The 20,525-nt window shown below is 41.1% G+C and overlaps 1 protein-coding gene across 3 annotated transcripts in view; it reads right to left on the bottom strand.

Moving 5' to 3' along the window:
- Nucleotides 1–20,525, bottom strand: part of PTPRT (protein tyrosine phosphatase receptor type T) — a 458,488-nt gene that overhangs the window by 54,713 nt on the left and 383,250 nt on the right. For all 3 annotated transcript variants that reach the window (XM_075166323.1, XM_075166325.1, XM_075166326.1), the window contains 3 exons: nt 17,234–17,369; nt 9,781–9,810; nt 2,173–2,220 (listed from right to left, as the gene is read on the bottom strand). In XM_075166323.1, coding sequence (XP_075022424.1) covers nt 2,173–2,220; nt 9,781–9,810; nt 17,234–17,369 — 214 coding nt within the window. The remainder of the gene's footprint in view (nt 1–2,172; nt 2,221–9,780; nt 9,811–17,233; nt 17,370–20,525) is intronic.

Genomic DNA, 20,525 nt, shown 5'->3' with positions numbered 1-20,525 from the left:
AAAACAAAACAATGAGAAAATATTTTGAAAACCACGATTATCCCATTTGGTCAGACATGCAGGGCATGTGGCAAACCGCACGAAAGGAAACCCCACAACTTTTTAATATAACCGTTGTGGAGCACAATAAATATAGCGATACCAGTCTTTGAGCTTAGCCGTCCCTCCCAGTAACTGATCTTGCACAAACCTGCATCACCCCAGCAGTAGGAGTGCCACGTCATCCTTGAGCAGGGTGGCAGAGGCAAAGCCCCTGGCGCGGGTGTCAGCTGCTCCAGGAAGGGCAGAGGCACGGGATGCGGGCAGCGATCAGAACCCTCCCTGGGAGGTAAAGGGACGTCCGCATCCATCCCACGGGGCACCTGCACCGGGGATTTTCTTTGAGTGCTGCGGTGGAGAGTGCGACCTGACTCTGTGCAAGCTGAGAGCCGGAACAGTTTTGCCCCGTCCCACAGCAGAGCAATGAGGACTGCACCTCTACTAGATTTGATACGCACCCAAACTGCCCTGAGGATCGACAGTCAGTGAAGAGTGGGGCAAATTAAAGGCTGAAGTTATTTTAGAAATGTCCAAATATGCCTCTGTTCCGGGAAAATGGGTCTTTTCTTATTTCGAGAAGACGTCAAAAACATTGGCAAAAGCAGAAACACTGCCTGCTCTGAAAACGCTAACAAAGCCAAGAACATAAGAGGCTCCTCTTTTGCAAACACAGCTAATAATAAGAAAATGGAGAGAAGCAGGAAAAGTGAGCTGCTAAGCTTCCATTGACATTTGACTGCCCTGTGCTTCATTCATATCAGAGAGCAAAACTGTTTAAAAATGAATGTGTGACATTCTACAACCCGCACCTTGAAAAAATATCACACAAATCCCCAGCACCGGCAAAGACCTTTGCTTACACGACTTCCGTGGATAAGAAAATAAAACAAAATAAAAAGGAGAAAAACAGATTACTGTAAGAAGGAGCTTTAGTTTTCTTTTTTCCTCCAACTCAAAGAAAAAAAAAAACCCCTAACAACTAAATCATTTTGCAAAGAGGTTTTTCTTCACTAAAATGACATGCTTATGGTAAGTACTACCCATCTTTTAAACTTCATTAGATTCCTAAAAGGATATTCCTTGCAACATATCCCAACAGGCTTTATTTATTCACAGCACATGTCAGAGTGGCATTTACAAGCAAGTTCAAGCACACAGCTGAGCCCCAGCCCTTCACGAGATGGGCAGCTAGGCCAGTTACGCTCATCTGCAAGGAAGGGTCAAAGAGAACTTAAACCTTTGCCTACGTCTGTGGGAAATTACTATTTTAAAGCAAGCTGATAATCCAGACCAGGAGAGCCCAGATTTATGGAGAAATGTCCAATGTTTGCTGCAAACTTTTGAACACATCTGTTTCATCTGCTCAACCAGTTGAGGTTCAGCCTTTTACAGTTAGTGGTTTCAATTCCATAGCTATTTAAATTGGGTACATAATTACAGAGTGCATATTTAGATCTCACAAAATCTCCATGGTGTATCCACTTCTGCAGATGAAGATGCAAACAGGGGAACTGTCCTTGAGTGATGAAGCAAAAAGCTGGCGTTTAATGATGTTAAAAGCTTTGCTTCCAGTGCTCAGCAATGTTAGCACAGTCAGATGTATTAACTGTGAGCTACAGCCGTGGGAGCCCCCTTTCTTTGTGCTGTGGTACCTGAGGTAACAACAATAGTCTTGAAGTGTATTAGCCCTGCTATGCAGATATTTTAATCCTTTAGTTTTGCTAATCGTACATGCCTATGTGAATTCTTTGGCAAGAGGAATTAAAATTTCTCAGTGGGAAACACTAATCCAAAACGCAAAAGTCCTTAATAACAAGCACTCTGGACTGCTGGGGTGAGCCATTACAGACGACCGCTACTGACGTTTAAAAACGGTGAGTCAAAAAGGGTGACTTCCTGATCAAATCCAGATTAAATTACTTGTGGCAATAATTATCTCTAAGTCCCATTGCCTGGTATCTTTTCAGAAATGCCAACAAGCTACAAAGAGCTGGAATTGGCAAACTCGTTTTCTCTTTCAGTGAATGAGCAATAACATTTCTGCATGTGCCAGGCAGGAAAAAATAACCCCAAACCCAAGCCCATTAGTCCCCAAAGGCCTGCTTACAAAAGCCCTATGCAAAGCAGTTCTACCTGGTCCTGTAGAAGACAGAGAGGCCCCTAAAACATTGGCTTGAATGCCTAAAAAGAAAAGGTGACATGAGTTTAAAGTTCTCAATCTAGCTCACACACACAAACCAGGCTGCTCGCAGGTGGACCAGCTAACGCTTATGCAAGTTCAGAGAGAAGCCACACAGAAAATTGTTCTGCATCTGAAAACGCTACAATTTTCTTTCAACAGCGTGTTATCAGTTTCCACCTTTCTCCCTCTCTATTCCAAGAATGTAAAAATTCTTCGTCTAAATTTAGAGGGAAAAGGAAGACAGATCTCTTTTGAGGATTTCAGAGCTAAGCTTGCCAGACACATCAAGGGGCTCTCGGTTTCTAAATGTGCCTTTTCTGCCTTCGTTATGTGTCTGGATAGAGTGGCAGCACAGGACTAAGCCTATTTGGTCCTTACCATCGTTATAATTCATAGAAAGGATTATAAAATCAAATGACTAGCACTTTCCAGAATGTTAGGGATGTGACTTAAACCCACAGCTAGGTAGAGGTTTATTTCCCAGCATGTCAAAATGCCTTTGGAATTGGAAAAGCATTTATCTGGAAATGCTGTTTCCAAAAATAGGGCACTTGAAGAGATCTCTGTGAATCACTGACAAGCTGCATCCGTGACACGGCTGCTGCTCTCCTTACTGACCAGCCTCCCCCGAACACAACATCCGCAGCACCCCGACGAAACTGCTCTCGGTGCATTAGTGTCAATCACGGGCCGGCTGCAGGCTGCGGGTACCCAGCACGCTCTGTCACCAGGCACCGAGGAGACACTTGCCATCTCATGCATTATGCAGTTGAAAAGGGGAGGAAATAAAGGACCGGGCAGGTATTTGGAAGAAGAGTCTGATACAATCAACACAGGGTGAAGAGTTGAAATGTCAAAATGTGAATAAGGTGATATTAATGGCTGTTTTACATTTAAGTGTAAGGACAATGTGCCAAGAGGAAAACAGGAGCCCATGGGTGGGGGTTACTGGGCTGCCCTTCTCAGTTCAAGAGGGTTTGTAAATGAAGAGATGATGTTTACAGGCACTATACACACACAGGAGGGATGAGACAGAAAGATGCTCAAGGCAGAATAAAAATATGAAACCAGCTGCATAATCAGGCAGTTGAAGGTAACCCAACCAAAGCAAGGATACGGACTATGGGCAGTGAACCTAAACTAAGTGCGAACTTTAAATTAAAAAAAAAAAAAAAAAAAGGAGATTTGATTCAGCTACTTTGGAAACATTCTACTCCTATCAGAGAATAAATATAAAATGCTGAAGGACTATATTAAAATTGCGGAAGTTCCAGTTTAACAGTCAAGGAATGCAAACTTAGTATCGACTACAAAGCATTTACTGCTGTGGGCATTAATCAGAAAGCTCAAGCAATATTTTCAGTCAGATGTATCTGCAGGATCAGACTCCTGTTTTGCAGAGGTTTGGATAAACTTCAGGGATTATATTTTAAAAGCAGCTTCAAACTCTTCTCTAACTTTTCATATCAATTTTACACGCATGAATGTTAAATCTGTAACTGCCACTCCTAAAGAGCTCTCGTACACGTACGTTGACAAGTTTAATTTTAGATGTTTCACAAGGATGGATTATATACACCATAATGTAGATTTGCATGCACAGGTAATTTAGACATTAGGTATAGATCACGTAAGTTAAACATGACATTCCCTCCTACAGAAAAGAATTGCATATTGACCTCATTTTCAATAAGCAATTTAAGAAAGCTACAAAATACAATTCCTTTTAGATATTTGTGCGCAGCAGCCTGCTAGGCGTACACATATTGTTTATGATGAAATCTGCATAAATTTAAGGCAGGCAGCGATCAGTCATGCAAATATCCAATTGGGAGCACTGGTTAAACAGCAGTTCTATTGAAAAGGATCTCTGTCCCCTAAACTTGTAGTAGATCACAAACTCAGTTTGAAAGAACAGTTTCATGCTGGTATAAAAATAAGGGAAGGATTATACATGGCATTATGGTCTGCAAGCCACAGGTAATCCTTTTGCTCTGACCGAGGATCGGTAAGGCCTCTGCTGCAATACTGCGCTTCAAATAAGACGTGTGCCAAAGGGACACATACAAAAGCAGAACAAGAAAGGTAAATCTAGGAAGCCTGACCTACAAGCAAAGACCAAAGGAAATACGGATCTTTAACCTAGAGAAAAGAAAATCAAATAGGGTTGATAGGTCTTCAAACATATGAAAAGACAAGGCAAGCTGTTCTCCCCATCTACAGGGGCTGGGGAAAAAGTAATGGGGCTAAGCTATGGGAAGGGCAGTTCATTTTAAACTTTGGGAAAACTACATGCCGCAGAGACTGCCCGTCTCTCAAGCTGACTGAGCAGGTAGGCAGTGAAATCTGGGTCACTGGAGGTCTTCAGAGAGCAACAGAAATGAGGGTTAAAAGCAGTGCAGCCTCCTGGCAGCCTGACAGCTGGGGTATCTCCTCCCCGGGCTCTGATGTCCTGCTGAAAACTGCGGTTCACCACACCCTCCCTTCGCGCAGACTGTAACCTCAGCAGAGCTGAGAAATATTCTCTGCCCTAAGCACATGGGCAGCTTACTGCTTCTTATAGCCACTGTAAGGGCAAGTCCTCCACTTACTGGCAAGCACAGAGAGAGCTTTACTTGCACTTTTTCAGCGCCTGCCACGGCGAAGCCAAACTCAGCGCAGGTTATTGCAGGAGCGGAGGGAACTCCCCAGAGCAAAGGGAAGAGCGAGGACCAGCCGCACCGCTTTTACTTACACAGCAAACGCTACTTGGCACGAGAAAGCGATGTAACGTAGATACAAGTCAAAAGATGCTCTGAATATTTTGTACTGTGTGTATACAAACACAGGGTCTTGAAAAATGTAGGACTGTGCTCTCTAAGCTCTACTTGATCAAATCAATCACGATTTGCGGAGGACATATAAACTTTAGACAAGACAGGTGCGTATAAGAGCCATACAGTAGAAGTATATGCTGGTATAGACAGCCAGTAAACACTGTCCTCTGCAAAGTTTAGGCTTGCAATCACCACACAGATACGTTCTAAATAAAATCTTTCTGGATTTTAATTATATTTCATTTATATTTAATTATATTTTTTCTTAATTTGCTTTCATTAGACTGGCATAACCACTGATTCATGATTCTGTTTTTCCAGCACCTAATGAGAAAATCAGTTTCTTCTTAAAATTCCGATTTAGCAAGCTGACCTGTGCAGGCAGATCCCACCATCCATGGAAATATATGGAGATATTTATGTATGTATGTGGTTATAGAGAGGTATGCCTATAAATAAAATAATGTTTTATTTCTTTTCAAATGTCCCACAGACGGTGGAAATAAATTCAGCACAAACTCTGTTATTTCAGAAAATGCAAGTATAAATTTAGCTTAATACCTTTGACAGATCCTCTCCCATGCAAAGAAACTCCTGGCTGAAACCACCAAAATAATTAAAATTGGTATGAAATTATGATGAGAGTTGAAGGGCTTCCTACATTGCAGTCGTGTCCTCAGTACTCTGGCCAGTTCAGGGGAAAAGGAAAACAACGTATTGGCCATTGAGTGCCCTTTTCTTATAAATAATATTAAACTGAGTGCTTGTAACACATACATGAATCTACGCATTTCCAGAAATACTTCTCTGGTCTGATATCACTCTTGATTAAATTTCATTCTGCAACCATTACCAGCCCAGGAGAAAGAAACAAAACAAAACAAAACAAACAACACCGAAAACATTTCCATTCCTTTTCCTGGTGAGGAAATAATAAAGCATAGATGTGGGGTTGGTGCAGTTGAAAATACTGTTGCAAAAGAGGTGTCTGTCATTAAATGCAAAATCTCCTTTAAACCAGATGAATTGCTGTCTGTGTTTTACAGCTTCAGCTAAGAAAAGAACCAAAAACTTTCGGACGTGGATGGGTTGCTATCTTACATCGCACATCGTATCTTACAATGCATTAGACTTAAGTGCAATGTGACAGAGCTAGCAGTTCTGTACAAACCTTGGACAACATTTGTACCGGTGTAAATACAGAGTAACTCCTCTGAAAAGGTTCATGCGACAGCGATGCAATGAGCGCACCGGGACAGGAACTCCTCATTCTGCATCCCTCTCTTCCCATCACAAAACCAAGTTCTGTCCAAGGATCTCAAATCGTAAGCAACTAACTTTTAATGATGGGTAAACTGAAGTACACAAAATGATGTCAATCCTGCACGATGACTTAGCAAGTTAGGAATAGAGACCTCCTGGGTTTGTATTTCCACTTCAAGTGTGTTAAGGATCTTTATGGCGTCTTCTTTCGGCCACAATAATATCCCTTCCTATATGTTGTTTTTTAATTAAGTGTTGCTACACAAATATCCTACAACTATTTACCCGGTATGCACAAAACATGCACAAAATAGCTAAAAGAGCTGCTCTTATAAATGAATATTTTTGACTGGTTTCACCGAAGCTGCAGGTACTCAACCATCTTACAGAATCAGACTTTACAGTCCTGGATTGCAGCAGAACACAAGACAGGCTGAAGGCAGAACTCCCGTCCCCACAACGCGTATGGCCTGTCACTGCAAACATCAGTTACTCATGATATATGTCTCCATGACTTTAATAGTCTTATCATTAAGAACTGCTTAGAAGAGTTAGGGTTGGAGATTTTGGTCCCTAACAAGAAGCAATGCCGATGACAAAGGGTTGAGAGGAATAATCTGAAAGAGACGAGAATTACCCTAAGCAGCACAACTTTGAAGTCCAGAAACTGAAGTTAAAAATAAAGTGATGTAGTCCATATGGACATACTCAAAGGTCTGCCAGCAGATCTATTTGAGAACCTGCTTTTCAATACTGGTAACTCATTCAGCTGAATTTTGCTTCAGGACTAAAACATTCATACAAGGTCCTAGCATGGAAACCGATTCTATTTAAAAAAAAATATATATATACATATTGCTGCTCTTATTTTCACAACATTTCAAATAAATGTAAATCAAACCTCTCTGCTCATAAGAGGCTGTAGCAATTTCTATCAGCTTTGGCTGAGAATTACACGGTCCTTAGCAATTTAAGATTTTCATCTGCAATCATAATGAAACATCCTATTTCATGTGAAACTTGAAACACTAAATTCAAGTAAATTCAATAAACCTTCATCATATGCTCCTTCATGGATTCTCCTGCTTTCTTCCCTCACTACTGGAACATCCCTCATACCTTGACTGTGTTCAGGGGGAAAAAAAAAATAAGAGCTTGGTTTTGCCAGATCAGGGAACAGGACAAATGTCAATCTGAAAACAAATGCTGACACGTACAGCCAGATGATGGAGTATTTATTGTGTGATGACTATTTATGTGTTACCTCTACCACAGCGATGTTCCAGCTAGCAGAGCTCATGCACGATGGGGTACCTGGGACACCAGGAGCACTGAGCTAAGAATGAGCTCTCTGCAAAAAATGTTGGGTGCAGTACTAGGGCGATACAGTTATATGATTTCTGCATTCTGAGCTCAAACCTCCCCTGAGTGCTTCAGTGAGGTGCTATGAACACATAACCTTGCCTGATGATACCTCTGGCTTTTCTCTATTGCGACATACTGCATGGTGCACATCTGCCTTATTACATCTTATTAAAGCACTTGCTTCTGCTACTGCTGAAGCTCATTGCAACCTCAGGCTTGGGTGACCTCCAGAGGTTTGTCTCTTCACTTTTCCCGAGTCACTCTCCTGTTCCCTGAGAAAAAAGTTCTAGTGTATTGATCCACAGAAGCCATTCCAAGACAGCAAAGAGATTGCTTAATGATACCCTTACTTTCTCTGTAGCGGAGTAATCCTCAGCTGACTGCTTAAAGCAATGTTGTTGTGCAGTTGTAAAACGGGGTCACAAAGGGCTCAGAAGTTGATTCATGTTTTTTAAATACACAAATCTCAAAATAAAATAAAGCAGGCAACATTCTTACCACGTACTGCCTGCTGGAAGAAGACAAAATATAATGGAAAACTGGGGACTGTTTTTGAGGCAATGGTGCTGATGGGTTGTAAGGAAACAAAACCAGTAGGACAGTGCAGGGGCACTTTTCTGACGTTCACAAGAAATGTGCAGAAGAGGAAAGGTCGTAGCAAGAAATGCAACCAGCTAGTAGCACCTACACGTTAAAACCGTCCCCTACTTTATCAGGTAGTTAAACTTCACTCGAAATCTGACTGCTTAAGGTCAAATTCCATTCTTGGTGAACCAGTGTGAAGTCCAGAGGAAATGAGTTACTCTGCATTTACAATTATGTAACTGGGCAAAGTCAAGGCTCGTTATGGTGTCTTTAGGCTCCTCACACACTTAGCAAGTGGGGAAGTTTCCTCTTTCAAGTATTTTCTTATAGGTCATCGAGAAGCAAAATCACTCCAACGGGTGGTGCATAGGGATCCTCATACTTAACTCCTTTGCCTTGTTCTTTGGATGTAAATCAACTCATATGGGAAAGAAGACAACTTCCACTAAAAGGACAGAATGTAAACGCAGTCATTTTGCTGACCTGCTGAGCCATTTCCAAATGTGTCCACAGAAGAAAGTCACCAGATCAAAAGAAAGATGAACTGTATGACCAGGCGGAGGAGGAGGTTTCCAGGGGCGGCAGATTAGGAGGGGCTAGCAGAGCAGATGACTTTTGAGAACTTTGTTTATGCCAGAGCCCTGGGAAGTCTGGCAGCTTGCTGCTTTTGAGGGAAAGGTTTAGGTCAGTGATACAGCTGCTGCTTCTGAGAGATGGAGGGGGGAGACCTGTTTCTCTCAGCAGTGGCAGTTGCCTTCTCCGTCCCTCCAACCCTCTGGTGGCAGCAAAGGCATCCAACTCAATTCTCCAGGACTCCTTCCTCAGATCATTGATCCAGTCCTCTCCTCCTCCTGATCCTCAGCCAACTACTATCATGGCAGAAACAGCTTGGCCCTGATTACTTTCCAGCCCCTCAACCTTTAAGCAACAGATGGCTCTGGACTACTGATGTGTGAAGCATTTTCATGCGCCTTAACAACTGCCTTAATTATGCAGCATTGTCATTAGGACTGGACAGGTGATTTAGATCTGAATATCTGAACCACTTCATCATCCAACGGTCTAAACTGACACTCGGAACCTGGCAGCTCCAGGAACAGGGATGTTGGCTGAGATAATGTCAAGTCCTAGTTGTCAGAAACCTTACATTTTAGAAAGCTTATATCCATGGCTGAGAAATTCCCAACAATAACTTTCAGGTGTGAATTTCCCTGCAGTCTGGCTAAATACGATGGACAATTAAAAAAGGTGCAGTTGGGACACTCTATTTGTCCGTTAGCATTTGAAGCACTATAAACCATAACTGACGTATCTGTGGACGTGTGTTTGCAGGCACAGTGGTAGGTGCAATGGTGAAACAGGGAAAGCATTAACAGTGTGAAAGTGAGAAAATAAAACACAAGCTGCTGGAAAGACAAGGATAAATGGAATGGTAAAAAGAAAAGTGGTAAAAGAAAAGAATACAACAAAGCACAAAATTACCACAGGGTGAGCACGCTCAAGAAACGTCATCCCCAGCCAAGTACTTACAAGTAATAGGAGTAGGAATATGCATTTCTTCTAAATATCGACAGCCAGTCAGATGAACAAAATATCCAAAAGGAGAAAAAAAGAAAACCACATAATTAGATTTATATGAACTCTAGGATTTCTTTCGATATACAAAGTATTTGTGCTGCCTCTTGTACTCTCTCTACATTTTTTTCAGGAGCTATACGTCGGTGAGGAATGGATACTGAACTGGAGACAGGAAACAGAGGTTGCGTTTCCACTTCTGCTACTGACTTGTGTCACCATGAATAAATCCCCTCACCTCTTTCTTCCTTAACTTTGCCATGTCAGTAACACGGGTAATGAGACTTACCTTTGCCCGTAAAGTACTTTGAGATTTTTGGAATGGAAAGAAATATGTAAGAACTATTAATATAAATAGCAATAAATAGGAAAGTGACAATGTAAGAACACCACAATTTTGGAATATTTAGACAATGAACAAATTGTGTAATGATAAATCAAGCTTCATCAAACTCTAAAATGCAAATAGTTCATTAACAATTCAAGCATCACTGCATATTTGTAGATGATCACTGGGAGTATGCATTAGCTTTCTGTGTCACTATGATTAAGTATTTTCTATCACAGTTTTTCAACAATACACTTCAGAATATTTTGATATGTTTTTGAGCAGCGCCAAAAAATGAGCCTCGGCAATCAGTCGTAAGTTAAGAGGTGACGTCTTCCCTTTTGTAACTGGAAAAGGGCTTCTCTGAAAAGCCTGTATCACAACAGATCTAGCACGTTATTACACACTAACAGCAAGGCACAAGGGAGCCTCGAAAGCAGCAGCCATGGTCAAGACAGGGAAAAACAATGAAACACAAACTTCAACTTATTGCACAACTTTAAAATCCCATCCCCGAGGACACTACAAATACTAGGAAGCGCTTACAAGTTTAAATGCAGGGTTCAAGTGTTCACTTTCATGGTTGCTCTGAACACGACTTCCATAAGCACACACGGACACCAGATTCAGCGCAGTCACTCTCTGCAGAGCCGTCCCTTCGCTACGCACATGCTGGGGAAGGGACCGTGACTTACAGGTGTACAAGGGGATTACTCTGACGTGACATGTTTTGGCTGGTGGTGGCCCTTGCTATAAACCTGGAATTCTGGCCAGATTCCCAATATATGCCAAGTTCCTTGAATGACACCGATTCCAAGGTACACCTGAATGTATCTATAACATAATGCTATACTCTCCCGAAACCCAGAAATCCTCCATGCGATAGCAATGCACCCATTAAGATGCAGTGATTGCCACAGGGCTTCACTGTGAAATTCCAAGTTCCCCTGAACCTCTAAACAAAGAGAAAAATCACCAGGATGTGGAAAAAGAGCCCACACATCTGAACCCCCTACATCTCCATTAATTAAACCCCTCTGATATGCCAGTGCCAGGTTTCACACAGCACCATCAACTGTAATAGTTCTGTGGAACATCTTGCTGTACTTTCTGCTTTTCTCATGTCTCAGCTGGCGGACATATGTGATCACTCAAGGCTCTTAGTTCTCATTAAAAAGCTGCGTATCCCTCAAGGCTACAGAGGAAAGCTCAGAAAGATTTATTGCATAAGGATAGAAAATAAAGGAAGACAGACAAAAGGAGGATTATCTTCTGGAACTGGACAGGCCATTTTGGCCCAAATTCTCCCAAAATATGCAACCTAATATCAGGACTTCCTGAGGAATATTTCCAAACTAACTGTTAAAATTGGTCACTAAATGCATGACCCAACCCTAGAATGTATCACACAACCTGAAAACCCTGCCTGTCATCCACCTCAATATGGACACAGAAGGGACACGGGTCCCTGAATGTGCAAATATCCCTATGGTAATTCTACCCTATAGCTTGGGTGTGTTCTGCTCAAGAGGCTTTTGGGTTTTATTTAATTAGTTTAAGGTAACAACTTAAATCCTAATGCAGAATAAGGAGCTGAGTTTTCATAGAAGGAACTAATCCTAGACCCTACATAGCCCCAAATCTCCTTTTTTGCTACCAACAGCAGTTTAAAGAACTTATGCACAGTGCACCCATGACAGGCTGTCTGATCCTATTTATTCAGTCTTATACTTAAAGGGGTCAGTAGAGGCTTTGTCTGCTCAAACGCACAAGCCTGAGAAGTGTCACATTCTTCACTCCAGGGAAATGCAAGTCACGGTTACACCAGCATTAAAACTGTCCAGATGAAATCAGAACCGACCAAAATCTAATCCTTTTGGGGGGCAAAGTCAAAGGGTATTTTCTCCAGAAAAGAAGTTTACAAATGTCTTGTTTTTCTTGTTTCAGCTTGTTTTTACTAACCAGTCCTGTATTCTTTATTACACAAAAATATTTAACTAATATTAAGGACAAACAAACAAGCTCCTTAGAGAATTAGCAATGTTTTGATACAATAAAAATGAGGTATTTCAAGGTATGTATCTATTAATGAAAGAAAGCGGTACTGCCTTATGTGGGCAAATGCACCCATGTGGGCACTGATCACCAAATGTAAATTAAATGTTGCAGTAATTTGTGCATCCATATACATATGATGATATTGGAACTGCAAACAGGTAACTCATGTAGCTAGTGGGTTCCCAAAACCAAGAAAACAAATTTTGTTAATGGTTTTGATTTTAGATACCGTAACACAGTCATATTTAAAACACAAATTTTTATATATATATACACACACAATTTTTACATAGATATACACCCACAGAAACTTTAGCAGACTTTAGGTGACCACAGGGTTCAACTAAAACTTTTAGATAACAAACATAAAGTCAAACCCAAATTTTCCACTGCATAAACATTCCGGCTGGCTTAGTTTAGCTACACATATCTGACTAAACCCTATAAAGCATTGGCAGCCCCCAGAAATGTGCCAGTCGCTCGAGTTTTTGCCATACGCTCTGTTGAAACTACGAGCAACCGGGCAACACTTGCTCAGGCCTTGTATATGAAAGGTTCAAAAGAGTATGCTGATTTGGTGCGTCTCTCAGAAACAAAAGGCAGCTTCTGATGGTCTGTCTAATCCTAACCTCAAACTGCCTTCTCTTAGCGTTTCCATCTCTTCTAATCTCTCTTCCTTTGCTCTTTGCACGGGCTAAGAAAATGCTTCATTCAGGAAATCCACTGCTGTGCCTATTACCAATGAATGATGATGCCCTGGACCATGAACAAATGTCACTGTGATATTTTGCAGCTCCATTTGAAGAAAATGCCTCGAGTTTGTCTAATTAAATTATTTTTCTGCATTGTTGCCTTGCAAGGCTACACTGTCTTGTACACTGAGGCATTAGCCTTAGTGAACTGAGAAGAGGAACTCTTTTTAAAGTAAGGTTAATGCAAAAATCAAATGCAAGAGCTTAAGCGCCTAACATTGCTGTTTGTAAAACAGAAAGAGAACTTTGTTGTTAAACCGTTCTCTCAGACAAGTGACAGTTTTCAGCTCTGTTCCTCCAAAAGTTCAAATCAATCTGTGGCCCAAAGCGGCCTTTCCTTTTATAAAAGCCCAATCCGCATTAGTTTACAAATGAAATGAGCCTGGCAGGCTTAAGTTCATCTTCAGGGAAGCCTTGTCCATATGCAGCTCCGAGCCTCCATCGGACACGACTGGCGGTGCCCATTCGAGGGAGACCCAGAACCGACGCAACCAGCGGCGCTGGAGGCGTGCTACGCGGACCTAGGGAGAGCAAGCCTCCAAAACCTCCTTCTGTTGTAGCTTCTAAATGGGAAAAGATTTTAAAGTCGATGAGCCAGTTTATTTCTTAGAACAGTGTGTATTCCAGTGGGTAACCTCGCAAATGACAGCAAACAGGCAGAGGGAGATACAGACTGCAGTGATGCTGCCTGTTTGCACTGGGGGGGCGGTGGGGAACGACACAGAGAAAATGTAATTTTCCAGCTCTAGAAAGAAAAAGGGGAGAATTTATATTTCTAATACTCCCACTCACCTCCTTTCTAATTTTAGTTTTGAAGAAAGATGCCCAGGTTAACGGAGCCTATGGCAAAGCCAGGTATAGAATCATAGAATCATAGAATCATTAAGGTTGGAGAAGACCTCTAAGATCATCGAGTCCAACCATCAACCCAACACCACCATGCCCACTAAACCATGTCCCTAAGCGCCTCATCTACACGTCTTTTAAATACTTCCAGGGATGGTGACTCAACCACTTCCCTGGGCAGCCTGTTCCAAGGCCTGACCACTCTTTCAGCAAAGAAATTTCTCCTAATGTCCAACCTAAACCTCCCTTGACAACCTCCCTAGCAATGTTCTGTCCATGGGACCTCACACCCAAATTCACTAAACACTGCTGCTTTGGGGACCAGGCTAGTTCCACAGAAGAACATGTGCGCTGTGTTAGGGGGCCAGCTCAGGTCAGCACTAGCTTGGGAATTCTTATATCAAGCAAAAGGGTCCCCAGACTCCAGCCCCTGGAACTTGCTCTACATATAAGTATTTTTGATTCTGTATTTGTCTGTGTTTCTCTGTCTATGAGATACCAACTTATATTGCAGCAGTCACAACAGTCAAAACATCCTAAGAATCAAATGTTGGAAAAAGTTGGATCTTGATAGATCTCCCCAGCATTTACTTATCTGAGTTAAACATGCATCAGAAAAAAATTAAAGCTAAAATTCAGTGATTTTATATACCTAACTAAACTATATAATACAGTCTCTAAGTTTCCTCCTAACCACTAATAAAAGTTCATTATATTATGCATAAAATATGTAGAGACCATTAAAAAAAAAAAAGCAAAAAATCTGATAATCTACATCAGCCATAATTTTTTACTTTTTCTTTGAAGGATTCCTACATATTGATAACATGGCCTTTTGCTGGTTTTCCAGCTTCCATTGGAAGACAGAAGATTAAGCAAAGATGTTGAATCATTGATATGTATCCAGACATCTCCACATCAATGCATTCATCAGAATGAGAATGATGAAGATTTCTTCCACAGTGTTTGGAGAAAAAGAATTATTTGCCCATAATTCTACCTCTGAGAAATTTCCTAACTGTTTTCAAATTTATACAAAAAAATAGATTGGCAGCAATCACAGTGTTTAACAGCAAGAGTCCCACATTTACATTTCAAAAGATGTGGTAGACTGTCTGGGAATACGAGTTTAATGTGAAAGCTGAAAATTCGAGAAAATACAGAGAGATTACGAGTATTACCTCCTCCTTAGTATTTAAAGTATATTGTCTCATAAGAGTATCCTTACCTCTCTGATTTAGTTCTTGGCAGGCTACACCACAGAAAAACTGTCCTCAAATAAGGAATTCCTGGTCATCATGAAAAATCATTGTTTGTTTTCTGCCCAGCAATATACATGATTTATAATAAAAATACATTGTGGGACAGAAATGCTATCAACTTTTAACAGCTTGTGAAATACACCAGGATGTTGAGATGTGCCATTACTCTGACAGTTTTCCTTACAAATTTTACCTTTCAAGCTGAAAATAAAAGTTTTTCTTAAAGAACATTTAGGAAGGTAACAGGAATGGATGAGGGCTGGGCATTAAACAAACCAGAAACCCAACTCAATTTTTCCTGAAAATCTTTTTCTGTTTTGCATTGGATGCATCTGATTTTTTTCTGCCTATGAACTGAAAAGCTCCCGGCAGACTGGAATCAGCGACATCTGTACTGTTTGGGATTAACACTGAACAGAAGTGCAGCAGATGTGACTATAAAACACGTACAATTTGTCCACAAAATCTGAAATTTTTGCACACAACAAAAATTGGATTAAAAGTCTAGATCGCCCACACCTTCAGTTAATTCAACAGGTATTCACAGTAGTCAGTACATATGCGATCGGTTTTGCAGAATTACATCATTTGGAAAGGCTACTCAAAGGACATCTAGTCCAACCTCCTGCTTAAACCAGTTTCACTTGCAGCAAGCCCCTCAGGACCTTGTCCAAGTCAAGTTTTTAATTTCTCCAAGGATGGAGATTCTCCACCTCCGAACCATTTTGGTCCTCTGGACTTGCCTTTCTTGTACTGAGGATCCCCAAACTGGACACAGTATGCCCAGAGCAATCTCACCAATGGCAAACGGAAGGGAATAATCACTTGCCTCAACCTGTGGCTACACTCTTGCTAACACCGCCCTGGATGCAGTTGACCTTCTTTGCTGCAAAGCCATGTTGCTGACTTGTGTTTGACTTGTCCACCAAGACCTCCAGGTCCTTCTTTGCAAACCTCCCTGTACTGTTGATGGGGTTACTCCATCCCAGCTGCAGGACCTTGCCTTTGCTAAACTTCATGAGGTTCCCATCAGCCCACTTCTCCAGCCTCTCAAGGTCCTCCTGAATAGCAGCCCTGCACTCCAGCACCTGTAGCACAGAGTTATTCCATTTGCATATCTGCTCTGGATTAAGATAGAGGAGCTCCTGTCTAGATTTAACTGCTGCTCTTATTTTCAGGAAACGTGTGGCTGTTTGTCACAGAGATAAGAGATCTCAAAGGAAGAGAGCTTTGCTTGGGAAGCTGCACGCCCTGCAACAGAGCAAGTAAAATCACCAAGGCTCTCGCATGTAATACTACCTGTACCCCGGACAAGGGGCTGCCAGGCTGCCTAGCTCCTGTCATTTAGAATCAAGTTACTGTTGAAAAGTACGGTTCACTTCAGAAATGTGACTGGTAAAAATATATACAAAATACATCGTTTTCTCGAGAAAACCTCTTGCCTGAGTGGTTTTCTGAATCAGCATATTACACTGTAAATGTGGAGCTCTTCAAATAGTAGCAACTACAATAGTCTACTTCAAAGTGTAAGTGCAAATGGTCCAAAGAAAATCACACAAAATGAACTGTTTGAACAAATTTCATTACCATACATGATTCTTCCAAGTTTTATTCCCCTCTAAACTAAAGCTAACTCTTGGAAAGATTCTAACCCTCAGCAAGATGTAATATTCCAGCTGAACACTGGTTGCAAAGAAATTGCTGTGTGAAAATATATCTCATCAAGACTCCCTTGGGAACAAGATCCTTGATCACATTATTTTAAGACATTATTTTTCTCAGCTGTTAAGAAAGAATTCTTGTCTTCTGTTAGACCACTGTTGTGCCACCTGCACAGGCTCACATGCCCACTTCCATTGCCTCATTATCACTTCGTACTTCTCCACGCTTTTTCATGAGCTATCCCTTCTCATGAATTATCAATTAATTATTATAAACTCTTTGCAGTAACAACCATTCATTTGTTGCTCATATAGTATCTGCCAGAAGAGGCATCTCTTCTAGGACTACAACTTCTTAGCGGTAGCGTTACCTAAATAGGTATTAACTGCTGCCCTCTGTAACACAAATGGAATGCTTTATCTCTACCAAATTTATTCTTCTTTTTGAAGTAGCAACACTCTAGCCAGAAGGTCCAAGACGGAAGCAAAGCAGAAACTTACCTTCTCTTGATAGTAAGCATTGCTCCCAAGAGGATAATAACAAACATCAGAAGACCAGCTATAACTCCGGCCATTTTCACCGTGCTGTCAACTTGTTTTTCTGGTTCCACTGCATTGGAATTCTGGGTGGAAGCTCCTTAAAAGATGGAGGGAGAGGAAGGAGGAGATAAAAAGAGAAATTGTAGAAAAATCGTGCAATGATCCACTTCAAATATTCATTTGAAAACCTAACAACATATTTGCAATCAAATTGCAATAGACAATTGTCCATCTAACCAAATCTGCCTTTAATAAGGGCTAATGACAGACAATTCAGAGCAGTAATAGGGTGTAAAATCCAGTGTAATGCAACTGACTCTAATATTTCACAATATTATACTGTAATGGGGAATTTACTCTTCTGAAGCACTCAGCATACACCCAGAAGCAGGGGAATGAACAGCAGTTATAATTTTCATCTCAAATAGCTTAAGCGGAGGTGCAATCCTTACTCACTGAAACAACGAATCTAAAAGTTTGCAGTAACATATCCCATAATATTACTTGCAGAAACTTTTTTTCTTCTGAAATCAGAACACATTTGTACTTCTCGCTATACTGGAGGCCTGGCTTTTGTAAACATATAAACATACGGTTACAATTATGCATGTGACAAGCATTAATCCAACGCACAGAGCACCCTCCACATCATCTAATGTATTCCACGTGTGAGTGCTTCTGCAGCCCAGGCAAGACAACATAATTTCTATTTGAAATTTTTGGGTTTTTAAGAGTAAAGCCTACACACCTGAAAATAAAACACATTTAGGAATATTATTTGCACAGCATTTCTTCTTTTACTTCCTTGTCGTGATCTGACTTTAAGGGTCTTTTGCCCCTGCAATAACTGAGACCTTGCAGAATGCTACCCCCTCCCTGTTGCTGGGATTACTTGCATAGCACTTATTATATACCTTAGCTCTGCTGACTTCACTACTTGCTGCACAGAATTTTTCCAGGTATAGCTTAAACCACTGATCTTGATTTAGAAAGCCCCACGAGATTTGAGTCGTGGCTACTCTAAAGACTAAATAAGCCTATCTTTATTATATTCCTGATATACTTAACCACTCCTAAAAATATCACCATTGCGTTTGATGAAGTTAAATGAATTCATGTTACAGGAGATCACAATCTTATCTTGGGCTTCACCTTTGCTGTTGGAGTCAGCCAAGTCTCCCTCTACAGCTAAACGCAGTAGGAAAAGGGAATCAAAGGTGAAAACAGAGTGCTGTCATCATTGCTCCTTTAACAACTCTGTGTGGCTGACCTTCAGGAAAAGCTGAATCACTTCTGTTCATGAAGTCAGTTGCTTGGGGAGGTAATATTCAGTTGAGTCCACATGTTGGTGAGACAGCAGAAAGCCTCACTGGGTTATTCTTTTGCCCGTTTGCCACACATTAAACTGCATATGCTTTAAAAAAAATCTCTGTCTGCAAGAATGAGTCCCAATGGTTACCATGATCAAATCATGTAACTGAATATAGGACTGTCTGATATGTTCTGAATAGGGCCGTAGCTGATGGACTTCCAGGGATGAGGATCTGATCTTGAATAAAGTGTTATATTCTCCTCTCACCATATCTTGAAGAGTACATATAGAACAATGACATGATGAATGCAAACCAAGAAAACTCACCACATGCAGTGAAAAAAGTATGATTTCACTTCTCCTACAGCTAGCTGTTAATCTAGTTTGCCGCAGCAAAACACAGTATCTACCAAGCAAAAATGCTGGCTGTTTGAAACACACATGTAATTTTCAGCTTTTTGTCCCCGACAACTCTACTGCTCTGCTGCATCCACCAATTTTCCCATTCAGTTAAGAGTTCACTGGTAACTACTGTGTGCACATGTCTGAAATGCATTAATGGGACTCCTGAGCATGAAAATAAAATAATGTATCGGTTGCATATTACCATCTTTATTTGACAACATCTCTTACAATCTTGGATCAAATCTGCCCAAGAGGTGAGCTATATGCCATCGTACAGGCAATCCCGACACTATCACACAACAAAGTAAATGATAAAGGTACTTTTTTTCCCCGAAAACGGCTAAAACTATTCATCTGAAGTGGAACTCAGAAGTACTCCAAATTATCCTCCAGTTGAGTTGCAGTTACTCCTATGACCCTAAATAATAGGTGTTGGAGAATGGTTTTCTACCACAAACAGCACAGTCAGACCCCTTCCATTTTTGTACCATCTGAATACCCTCATGAATTGTGAGCCACGTTAAAAAAAATTAAGAATGTGATGTCAACTCCATCTTCTAATCCACTAGATCCATTTGATTTTGCCAGGCTGTTGCTTGTTACTACAGGCAATGTGTGGTCAGTGTATTTTCATTTGATATTTCTTGTCCTATTGTAGACTACTGCAGTTCTAGAAAGAGAATAAAGGCTTATTATCCATCCTGACACCTACACACTGTGGTGACTGATCCACTTGAATCTTCTATGTAACTCTTTCTATCTATCTTGGCAAAGGCCAACAATTCCTTTAGGCTACTAGTCCAACCATTTGTAAGTTGTCTCAGCTAATAGCGCCTAGGAATTGATAATACGACTGTCAGCAAATTCCTGGGTCTTCGATTCTTAAAGCTTTGCAATGAAACATTACCACAGAACTCCCTTGTTTTTCTGCCGTTCTGGCGTATTTTCCTTGTAGATGCCTAAATCTGTTATGGTTGCTTGTACTCCCACCTGCACTACCACCAGCTGTAGGTAAGGAGAACGCTTCTGTTCTGGCAGAAGGAGATCTGTGAGCTGTTACTGTACTTGCAGAAGATGACTTCTGCTGCTCCTGAGAGTAACACTTTTTTAGAATTCAGTTTTGCTTCTCTCCTTTACTGGTGTGCAGGCAGATCTGAAATCCTCTGAGCACAGAAGCCCATAAAAACTGCTCAGATGGCCATTTCATGCAAATGTCTTTAAATACACTTGGAAAGCTCTGCACTACTGTACTTGAGAGGCCACCCCTTTCTTTCACAAAAACAATGTTTATATATTGCTGACTTTAAAAGGAAAAGAAAATAAACTATAACCGTATTTTCTAGTGGTTACTTCCAGCACATTTCCTGGAATAAATTGTTCCTCGTAACTGAAGCTGGGTACTGGAATAATAGGATATAGAACAGGTCACCACTGTTATTACTGTGTGTATTTCAGTGGCACCCAGAGCCCCCGCTAAGGCCAGGACCCCATTACACTGCACTAACATGAAGTAGGACAATTTTCTGCCCTGAGCTT

The sequence above is a fragment of the Calonectris borealis genome, chromosome 17 (genome assembly GCF_964195595.1).
Source record: "Calonectris borealis chromosome 17, bCalBor7.hap1.2, whole genome shotgun sequence".
Lineage (NCBI taxonomy): Eukaryota > Metazoa > Chordata > Aves > Procellariiformes > Procellariidae > Calonectris > Calonectris borealis.
This window is presented reverse-complemented; position numbering and strand designations above follow the sequence as displayed.